Below are 10,500 nucleotides of genomic sequence, written 5' to 3' on the forward strand. Positions count from 1 at the left end.
GACAGCAGGAATGACAAGCAGGGCGGTCTAGTGGTTGGGGCACTGGAGTCAGGACACCTGGGTTCTGTTCCTGACTCTGCTAATGGCCACAGGCAAGTCATTTGCTCGCTATGTGCCTCAGTTTCCCCTTCCGCCTTTGTTTAGAATGTGAGCTCTTTGGGGCAGGGCCTGTCTCTCACTTTGTCCTGTGCCGTGCCCAGTGCCATGGGGCAATGCTCTCAGCTGGGACAGGGCCTGTCTCTCAGGTGTTTTGCGAGCCAGGACTCCTGGGTTCTATCCCCAGCTCTGGGAAAGAAGTGGGGTCTAGTGGTTAGAGCAGGAGGGGCTGAGTTCTCTCTCCAGCTCTGAGAGCAGTCACTCTGGATTCCCACTGATCCCTTTGGAATTGCTAACACATACCCACACACACACGTATCCAAGCCTGTTCCCCCCCTAACAAGTCTCTATTGCTCTTTTTCCCATGGCTAGACACAGCTCCAGATTGCACAGACCCTACCGCCCAGGGGTTCTCAACCTTTCCAGATGACTGGACCCCTTTCGGGAGTCAGATTTGTCTTGCGTACCCCAAGTTTCACCTCGCTTAAAAAAAAAGCTTGCTTACCAAATCAGGCACAGAATTACGAAAGCGTCACAGCGTACCAGCACCGACAAATGGCTCGCTTTTTATCGTATCATTATAAAATAAATAGATTGGAATATAAATATTGTGCTTACATTTCAGTGTGAGCCTCACCGTAGACTAGGATATAGAGCAGCACAAACAGGGCTTGGGCTGGATGAAATTTTAGTTCGTACTGACTTCGCTGGTGCTTTTTCATGTAGCCTGTTGTAAAACAAGGCAAATATCTAGATGCGTTGACGTCCCCCCTGGAAGACCTCTGCGTATCCCCAGGGGTAGGCGTTGAGAACCAGAGGGGTGGGAGTGCAGGCGGGGTTGGCTCCTGCGTTTTGGTTCATCTCATTTACCGGGAAAAAAACACCTGTGACGTTGAGAAGTGAGTCTGGGTTCAAATTTCCAAACGCCACCCTCCCCAAAGTGGAACTGGGGGTGGGCATGCGGGCTTGGCCGGTGTGTCTGTGGACAACAAGCCACCTACCGAGATGACAATAGCGCAGTTGAAGAATAGGGGGAATGGCCTGCGGTCCAGGAAGAGGTGAAAGGAGAGGAGAATAGATGTCGGGCTGCACTGTGTGTGCAGGTCCGCCCACGCCTCGCCCTTGCTGTGATAAACCAGGAATGTAGCAGGGCTGTGGAAGATAAAACTTCCCCCTCTGCTAGTAGATGGACATCTTTATTGCTTGACTTGCAGGCTGGCTGGATCACACTGCTGCGTGTGCACAAATCTCCCCGCTTCGGTTCCCACGAGGCTACAGCTCGCGGGGTCAGGGCCGATTGCCCGTCACTCCGCTGCGCTGGCCTGGTGTCGCAACAACTACGCTCCTTGAATCCACAAGCTGAATCACCGGCAGGCTTGGCTCAGCTACCACCACTGCAAGGGCAATGGAGACTAGTGGGTGGAGCAGGGGTGTCCGGAGGGGGGCGGTTTGGATTCCTGGGTTCAAGCCGTTGCCCTGGCAGGCAGTGGGGTCTAGTGGGGGAGACGGGGCATCAGGATTCCTGGGTTCTATCCAGTGGAGCAGCTACAAAAAAGCAGGCTCTTCCAATCAGATTTTAAGCAATTCATCCCGCGTTTTTATCAGCCTCTGTTTTGCTTGTGACACAAAAGGCTTGCGCCCACCCCTGTCAACTCCAGGCCCTGCCAAAAAATCAGTATTGGCTACACCTCTGATTCTATCGGCGGCTCTGGAAGGGGAGAGGAGTCCAGTGGCTTGAGCAGGGTGGAAGTGGAAGTCACGTTTCCTGGATTCTCATCTTGGCTCTGGGATGGGAGTGGTGTTTAGTGGTTACAGCAGGTTGCACGTGGGAGTCAAGACTCCTGGGTTCTATTCCCAGCTGAGAGGAATAATTCCATACCGTGGGTGAGGTCTTTGGATATTAAAATGCAACTCTCTGCTCTTCCTGCATGGATATAAGAGCAAGGGCTTGCCTCCACGGTCCTTGGCCAGCATTTCCCACTCTCTGCACAGCAGCCTGCTGTTTTCGTTTTCTGTGTAAGCTCCTCGCTCCGCCCCAGAGGAGGCTGCATTTCAGCAGCACAAGAGGGAAGCAAATCCTGGCTTGAGTTAAATCCATGTCAATCTGGAGTCACTCCATTGACATCCCACACTGGCCATCCAGAGCAGAATTTAACCCACAATCTGTCTCATGAAAAATGAGCAGAGCTGGGCTTTGCCATACTGGTTCCAAGCGGAGATATTAATGAACTTGTTCTTCCTTCATTCTACGCTGCCATTTGCCCCTCATAGTCCCCACACCAGGCAGCCCCAACAGAAGGAAATGTGGTTTTGCAAAATGCCTTAGCCCGTGAGGAGACAAATATTAACACAAGGAGCGCGAGGCTAACCCAGATGAAAAAACAGAGAGCACACTAGGATTAGCAAGCAAGGAAATTCACGTTAGCACATTTGGTGCAGCATGCACAAAGCATCGGGTTAGCCTGCAGACAGAAATATGCCTGCGTGCTGGGATAATGAGTATACAAAACCCAGGGGAGTATAAAAATCAGGGTTGGGTGCACAGAAATTGGAGTTTGCAGATATGGAAATCAGGATTTGCATGCATGAAGATCCATGTGAAGCAGGAACAAAGGACTGGATTAGCAAGCACAGAGAACCATGTTTGCACACCAGGTTAGCATGCAGCAAGGACCATGTTTGCACACGGGGTTAGCATGGAGAGAGAACCATATTTGCACACCCAGTTAGCATACAGATAGGAGCAGGTTTGCATGCCGGGTTTAGCATACAGAAATCCCAGCTAAGCTCACACAGATACCGGTTAAGGAATGATTGAAGCCTGATCTCTGCTGGCGCACCCCGTCTACATTACCCCTACAGCCCCACTCTCATGGGGGCTGCTGTGACCCTCATCTCTGCCCCTTCTGAATTGAGTGCAAGGGGGGTCCACTCAGCAGATCTGGCCTCCAGGAAGGTGCTGGGAAACTCCAGCAGGCTGGGCTGTCAGCACTGTGGAGCTAGAAGGAGGGCTTGTGCTGTGTCCTGGGCAAGCGCTGGATGTGCTGGTCGCAAAAGGCAAGCGAGGTTACCAAATGGCTCTGAAACCCCCGCAGGGAACTACGAGGGCCGGCTTCCCAGGCCGACGTACAGTGCAGGGGAGAACGGCCGGTGGCTCCTGGGGCCAGCAATGGGCGCCTCCATGTCAGGCTCCCCTGTGCACTGATCAGACACCTGGCCACAGACTCACAGGCCCGAATCTCCTTTCGCTCGACCTACCGGCTTGACGGCAGGTTCCGGCCCAGAGAGAGCAGGGACAGAAAGGCCCCGGCTCCCCCGTGGCAGGACAGATCCCTCCGCTAACCCTCCTCTGCCCAGAACCCCCCATGTCCAGCCTTGTCGGCCAGGCACGGCTCAGGAACGGGGCGTGTGTGGCTCCGTGCCCGTATCCAGTTCCATGGCACTGGGGCTGGACCCTGGGCAGTGATGACTCAGGTGAGCAGGGCTGTGCGAACAAAGGCCAGGGACTCGGAGGGCCCCAGCCCCACCCTCCCGGAGCTCTGAGAGAAGCCTGAGGGACGGAGGTGGGGGTGGCTTGGCCCTCCCCGCCCCTCCTCTGCTCCTGGCTATAAATTCCAGTCTGCACCCTCCTGCTCCAGTCCAGCCCTGCACAGAGTCAGCTCTCTCTGCTGCTGTCGCAAAGCCTTTTCTGTCTCTGCCAGTCCCCCGCCTGCCGTAGCACCATGAGTTTCTCCAGGTCCTCCTCCTCCTACTCCAGCAGCTTCAGGGCTCCAAGCAGCATCGTGGGCAGGAGGCACATCCCCAGCACCAGCGCCGCCAGCGTCTACGCTGGGGCCGGGGGCTCGGGCTCAAGGATCTCCGTCGCCAGGAGCACCAGCCTGGGCTCCAGCTTCCCGGGCAGCGGCTCCGGAGGGGGTTACAGCCTCTCCCTGTCGGGCTCCGGGGTGGTGCAGAATGAGAAGGAAACCATGCAGGAGCTGAACGACCGCCTGGCCTCCTACCTGGACAGGGTGCATAGCCTGGAGGCCACCAACCGCCAGCTGGAGGTCAATATCCGGGAGTTCATGGACAAGAAGGGTCCCAGGGCCAGGGACTGGACCCGCTACTTCGAGATCATCGAAGACCTGAGGAACCAGGTGAGACGCTCCCCGCGCTTCCCCTGGCCCAGTCGAGCTCCTTCCTCCCCCACCTGGCCCTGGCCACCTGGATCGTGCTCAGATGCACCCCCGCAGCCCCCCTCGAGCACCGCGTCGGTCTGGGACCAAGCCAGCCCTACGAGGAGCCCAAGGGGAGCAGGGAGGATGCACCTGCTGGCTTCCCTCCCACCTGGGACCAGCCCGGCCCTTTGTGCCCCCCGCCCCCAAAGAGGGGCAGGAGGGCAGCATGGGACCCTGCAGCCGGGGAAAGCCTGGGAACAAACCTGTCCATTGCCAGGCTACTGGCCTGGCTTGTCCCCCCTGTCCCAAGGGCAACCCCCTGCATTCACCCATTTGCACTCCCCCCAAGCTCCTAGGAGGTCCCTCTGCAGCCGTCTGGGCACGCCGGGACCGGATGGGCTGCAGAGCCAGCTGTAGGCCAGGGCGAGGGGCCCAACCCAGCCCCCTGCGGAGGGCCTGTAGCCCCAGGGGGGAAGCAGCAACCCCAGGCTCAGGAGGGCAATGGGGTGGAGTCTCCCACCTGGGCACGGGACAGCTGGCGAGTTTCTCCGTGGGGGCGCAGAGCAAACCGCGGCCCCTGGAAACCCAGTGCCCACGGTGGACAAGGGGGGGACCTGCCTCCCGCCCCCTCCCAGCACTTGCTCCTCAAGTGCCTGGGAACTGACCCCTCCCTGCTTTGCCACCGTGGGAAGGCGAGGGGGGAGGTGAGGGGAGCAGCCGGGAAAGCTCAGCCAGCCTGAGGCTCAAAGAGGGCACCGCTGAGGAGTTACACATTAACTTCTCCCTGACCTTCAACACAGCACAGAGGAGCTGTCGCCACCCTGCCCTGAGCGGAAGCAGGGCGTGGCAGGGTGGAAGGAGCATCCCACCTTTCCACCACTCCCCCAGCTACAGCATGTTGGGGCACCGAGGGCTTAGATCCCACCGACTCCTGGGGAGCGGAGGAGTCTCAGCACCTCCCTCATAGCAAATGCTTATTCTAGCAGAGGCTCCGTTGCGCCAGGCGCTGCGCAGACGCCAGGGGAGGCAGCCCCTGCCCCGAAGAGCTCAGAATCTAAATAGACAGAGGGGAAACTGAGGCACAAAGAGACAATGTGACAGAGCAAGGGACAGGACCCAGGTCTCACAAATCCCCATTTGGAGCTCTACCCACTAGGCCACACTGTCGCTGTTAGGGCTGCGCAAGCCTCCTTAACGTTTTTTGCATGTATGTTTCCTGGGCGATCTCAGGGGCATTTTCCTGTGCATTGAATAAAAACTCTCTTTCCCGGAGTAACCTGAGGGGCCAGATGCAGGATGGGAGGGGTCAGTGTAAAACGGGCGCTGTGGGGCTGTAACTGGGGGCGGGAGGGCAAAGCGGATGTTTGTTCTCTCTGTCTCTCTCTGGGCTGAGTCACAATTGGCAAACAGAACAAAGAGACACAATGAGAGCGGTTGGAAAGGCCCGGTGGGAACAGGTGTGCAGGACAACAGGTAAAAGCTTCATCTGGAAGGGCGCCAGGGCGGGGATGCAGGTGCAGAGTTAAGAGGGAGGGAAAGCACCAGCCCCCACCTAAAAACGCCACCAGGCAACGCCACGGGCTCCCATGGGGGAAAGGAAGAGGAGAATTTGGCCCCTTGGGGTTTTTTATGCCTGAGGGCATGACCAGCCTCTCTGATCCACAGCATATCTCTCTTCTCCCAGAGCTGGGAAGAAAACCCAGGAGTCCTGAGTCCCCCGCTCTAACTACTAGACACCACTCCCCTCCAAGAGCTGGAAAAAGAACCCAGGAGTCCTGGCTCTCCTGCGCTCTCTCCAACAATAGTAATTTGGGGGTTAGTCCCGTTTTTAGGGCCCAGGTCTCAGGGTGATGGGCACCTGTAGTGTCTCTTTAAGCACCGTCGTCTCCCGGTTGCTGTGGGAACCCACACCTGCGTTGCACCTCCGGGGCCGTTGCACCTGAGTGGAGCTAGACAAACAGTGCAGTGGGCTGGCAGGAGCCCAGCGGATTCAGGTGACAGGTTTCCAGCGCCAGCTGGCGCTGGAAAGCGATGCCCAGATGGGAGGCAGGGCGGGGCATCAGACCCTCTGGCTCTTGTGGGGCACCGCCGGGGCCACGCCGAGGAAGGTGGGTCTTTGCTGCCACCCTTCGGGACTTGCGCGCCCAGCGGGGAGCGCGCCGAACTCAGCCCCTTGTTCATGCCCAGGCCCCGCTCGCCCGCCAGCCCCGGCGCTGCTCCCTGCACCCGCTGACGCCTCCCCCCCCCCTGCTTCTTTCCCCTCCCCAGATCTTCGCCAGCGCCGTGGACAATGCCCGCATCGTCCTGCAGATCGACAACGCCCGCCTGGCGGCTGATGACTTCCGGGTCAAGTGAGCGTCCCGCCAAGCAGACACGCGGCTGCTGCCCCGGGCACACGCACCCCCACACCTCTCCTTTGCTTGACCCTACCTCTTGCCCTGACCCTCTTTGCCCTGGCTGGGGCGGAGATCCCCTAGTGGGGTGGGAAGCCGGGGGAAGGGGCGGCGACCCAGAGGGGAGCCCCCCCAGGGTATATGGGGAAAAGGGGCAGCAGCTCTACTGGGCTGACCACACCCAGGAAATTGAAGGGGCTCTGGCACCCAGACTGCCCCCCCCAAACACCCGGTGCAGGGGTCTCAACCCCCAAACACACACCCACACATGGGGGGAGGGACTCTGCCCCCCAATGCATCCCCCTGCCCTACCCCTACACATGGGGCTCTGCTCCCCCAACACAGCCTCCTCCCCCTCCGTGCACGCAGACGGCCGAGGGGCTGCAGACCCGGCGCTCCGGTCCCCCGGCGCTGAGCCCCTCCTGCTCCCCGCTCCCCCCCGGCAGGTTCGAGTCCGAGCTGGCCATCCGCCAGTCGGTGGAAAGCGACATCAACGGGCTGCGGAAAGTTATCGACGACACCAACATGATGCGGCTGCAGCTGGAGGGCGAGATCGAGTCCCTCAAGGAGGAGCTGATCTTCATGAAGAAGAACCACCAGGACGTAAGTTAAGGAGGGGACGGATGGGAAGCGGGAGCTGTGCCCCGGGGGCAGAGCGGGTGCTGTGCGGCTCAGCCAGGGCGACCCGTTAGCCGCCAGCAGCCCAGGAGGGCGGGAGGTAGCACAACCCGGGGTGGGGAGGGTCCCTTCGCTCAGCCTCATCGGTCTGCGTGTGTCCCCGCAGGAGGTGGACAGCCTGCAAGCCCAGATCGCCAACTCGGGGCTGACGGTGGAGGTGGACGCCACCCGGTCTCAGGACCTGGGCAAGGTCATGGCGGAGATCCGGGCTCAGTACGACGACCTGGCGCGGAAGAACATGGAGGACCTGGACAAGCAGTGGAACAATCTGGTGAGCCAGGGGATGCCGCCACGGCCTGTCCCCCCCCACTTCCCGCCACCCTCAAGTACCAGGCCCCACGGCAGGGGACCCCTTTGGGCACCCCCTGCCCCTCATGACGGCTGCACGTTCAGGACGTGCTTCTGCCGCCACGCCCAGAATCTGGGGCGGTTCTGATCCGGGGCTCCGGTTTGGCCCGTGATGGAGACAGGGTTGTCGGAACTAGGAGCTTTGGTTCAGGCCGGCTGGGACTGGCAAGGAGGAAACTCCCTCCCCCACCCCTAAATAACTGACCCCCCCCCCTCCAGATCACTGAGAGCACCGTGGAGATCACGCAGAACACGAAGGAGATCGAGGTGGCCCGCGGCAGCGCCTCCGAACTGCGCCGCACCGTCCAGACGCTGGAGATCGAGCTGGAGTCCATGCGCAACCTGGTATGCTCCCCTCCAGAGTCCCCCTGCTCCCCCACCAGCGCGGCAGCTGGGGTCCTCCTTCGCTCCGTCCCCCGTGCTGCTTTCTTCTCCGCAGCACCATGGTCAGCTTCCCCCTCTCCCTCCCTGCCCCCCTGATGCCAGAGCTGGGCTCCCCCTCCCCGCCACGGCCAGGCTCTCCTGTGCCCCCGTTGGGCCTCTTTGCAGAGGTGGAGGGCAACCCAGTGTGGCAGGCGGCGGGGGAGCTCGCGTTGCCCTGTCACCCTCAGGCAGGCCCCATTGTCCCACGCTGCTGCCCCCCAAAGGGGAGGGGCGAGTGCCCGTGGGGCGTGGCCTCCTCCCCAACGGCCTGGCAGGTGCCCACGGAAGCACGGCCCTGACCTCTGCTCCCCCGGACCTCCCTTTGCAGAAAGCCAACCTGGAGGCCAACCTGCAGGACGTGGAGCAGCGCTACGCCCTGCAGATGGACCATCTGAACCAGCTGCTCCTGCGGACCGAGGCGGAGCTGGCTCAGGTACGCAACGACATCCAGCGCCAGGCTGACGACTACCAGTCCCTGCTGAACATCAAGGACAAGTTGGAGGCCGAGATCGCGACCTACAGGCAGCTGCTGGAGGGCGGAGAGGAGTTCAAGTGAGTGCCTCAAGCCTGGGCATGGGCTCCACGCCCTTCGGGAGCTCCCACAGCCCTGCTGCGTTCCAGAGGCCCCGTCACTTGTCCCATTGGTGGCAGAAGTGGGATAGGGAGGCTTGAACCCTTTGGGTCCCTGGACTTAGGGAAGCCTGGCTTCATGATAGCCCCAGTCTCACCCCATGCTCCCTGTTATAACAGTTCCCAGCTGGGTTAGCTGAGGGTCCAGGAAGCTACTGTGACTTGGCCAAGGCCATTGAGAGAGACAGCAACCCACCCAAGATCCCCCCCAGTCTTTCGTCACAATCTCTGGGCCCCCGGGGACAGGAAGGGGCAGCCAGGGCCAGATCACCAAGAATGGGCTCTGTCCCTCTTAAGAGCAGCAAGGGGCTGACGGCACGTCTGGGATCCAGAGGGGCTGTCTCCCAGGGGAGCCACATCACTAGAACCACACAATCCGTGGATTCGTGGCCCCTAGCAGGGAGCCAGTGGAGGGGGGGGAAGGTGGTGTGCTCATGGAGTGGGGGCGGGGAGGGGCTAATGCTCACCAGGGTCTGATGCCAGCCTGGGCGACTCCTGGCTTACCTCCCCACCAAGGGGCGTGGAGCCCCACGGCTCCATCCCTGGTGACATGCAGTGGATCAGGGACCCTGGGCTGGTCCCTTGGACATTCACGCTCCCTCCCTCCCACTCTGCAGCCTGCACGACGCCCTGCTGGACAGCAGCATCACGCAGACCACTCACAAAACCACCAAGAAGACTGTAGATGGCAAAGTGGTGTCGGAGAGCAGCGAGTCCCACGTGCTGAAGCGCTGAGCCCCGCCCGGCACGGGTGCAGCGCTGAGAAGACGCGCCATGGTCCCTGGTCCCTTCTCTTAGCATCTGGCGAAGTGATGCCCCAAGAGGGTCGCGGGCAACGGGCTTCGCCCCCCATCACCCGTTTGTTTGATCAGTGCAGCTCAATAAAAAAAATGCACCTGGCCGCAGAGCGGGTCACTTCTCTTGGGCTCCCAGGGACCTTTGGGGAAGGGGCAAGGGACCCTCGCTGAGCCCTGAGTTCCCTACTAATGAGGTTGTGATGTGGCCCCTCGCCCAAGGAGCTTGGAGCACTTCCCATGATGCCGCATGGCACCCTGGTCACGTAGGGACATAGCCCTATCTCTGTTATACAGAGGGGGAAACTGAGGCATGCGTTGGTTAAAATGACTTGCCCGAAGTCACAGAGCAAGTCACTGGCAGAGCTGGGACAGATGGCCAGTCCACTGCTCTAATCACTAGCCACCCCCCCACACACACACCTGACTTCCCCTAGCATGGAGGAGAACCCAGAAATCCTGTATCCCAGCCACACCCCAGCCCCACTCTAACCATCAGACCCACACTCCCTTCCCAGAACGCCGGAATCCTGATTCCCAGCATCCTCCCTTCCTCCCCCCCGCTATAACCATTAGACGGCGCTCCCTCCCAGAGCCAGGGATAGAACCCAGGAGTCCTGACCCCCGATCCCCTGCTTTAACTATTAAGCAACACTCCCTTCCCAATTCTAAGCAACCACCCTTCTATTTCCCTGCTTCAGGGTTCCCGTTCCCCTCCCCCCAAGTTGCATACACCCCAGCCGCCGTGTCGCCAAACGGCCCATTGCTGCTTGTCCTGGCACTCATGCCGCAGTGGAGCTCATGGATTTAACTCCTCTTCTGCTAGTGCAGGGAAACTGGCCCACTCTAGGACACCTTATTCCATGGAGAGGGGGCTGCCCGGGACAAAACCAGCCTCCACACACACACCCAGTCCCAGCCCACTGTCCCCCGGCTCTCCTGGCGAAAGGAGGCATCGATCTGTCCATCTGTCTCTCCCTT

The 10,500-nt window shown here is 60.2% G+C and overlaps 1 protein-coding gene across 1 annotated transcript; it reads left to right on the forward strand.

The window, feature by feature from the left end:
- Positions 1-3,749: 3,749 nt before the first annotated feature.
- Positions 3,750-10,082, forward strand: KRT18 (keratin 18). Its single transcript, XM_067529706.1, has 7 exons — positions 3,750-4,232; positions 6,522-6,604; positions 7,093-7,249; positions 7,431-7,595; positions 7,892-8,017; positions 8,424-8,647; positions 9,343-10,082. Exons 1-7 carry the CDS (start codon positions 3,819-3,821, stop codon positions 9,458-9,460), a joined length of 1,287 nt encoding a protein of 428 aa, XP_067385807.1. The 5' UTR covers positions 3,750-3,818; the 3' UTR covers positions 9,461-10,082.
- The last annotated feature ends 418 nt before the right edge of the window (positions 10,083-10,500 follow it).

This window comes from Emydura macquarii, unplaced genomic scaffold (assembly GCF_026122565.2).
Source record: "Emydura macquarii macquarii isolate MOO-44397 ecotype Brisbane River unplaced genomic scaffold, CSIRO-AGI_Emac_v2 contig_2994, whole genome shotgun sequence".
Classification (NCBI taxonomy): Eukaryota; Metazoa; Chordata; order Testudines; family Chelidae; genus Emydura; species Emydura macquarii.

What these genes read in the sequence shown, in the direction of transcription:
- KRT18 (XM_067529706.1), top strand. Translation starts at nt 3,819, where the DNA reads ATGAGTTTCTCCAGGTCCTCCTCCTCCTACTCCAGCAGCTTCAGGGCT. An exon ending in TGAAGAAGAACCACCAGGAC is followed by an intron (nt 7,250 to 7,430) that starts GTAAGTTAAGGA and finishes GTGTCCCCGCAG; the next exon opens with GAGGTGGACAGCCTGCAAGC. An exon ending in GAGGGCGGAGAGGAGTTCAA is followed by an intron (nt 8,648 to 9,342) that starts GTGAGTGCCTCA and finishes CCCACTCTGCAG; the next exon opens with CCTGCACGACGCCCTGCTGG.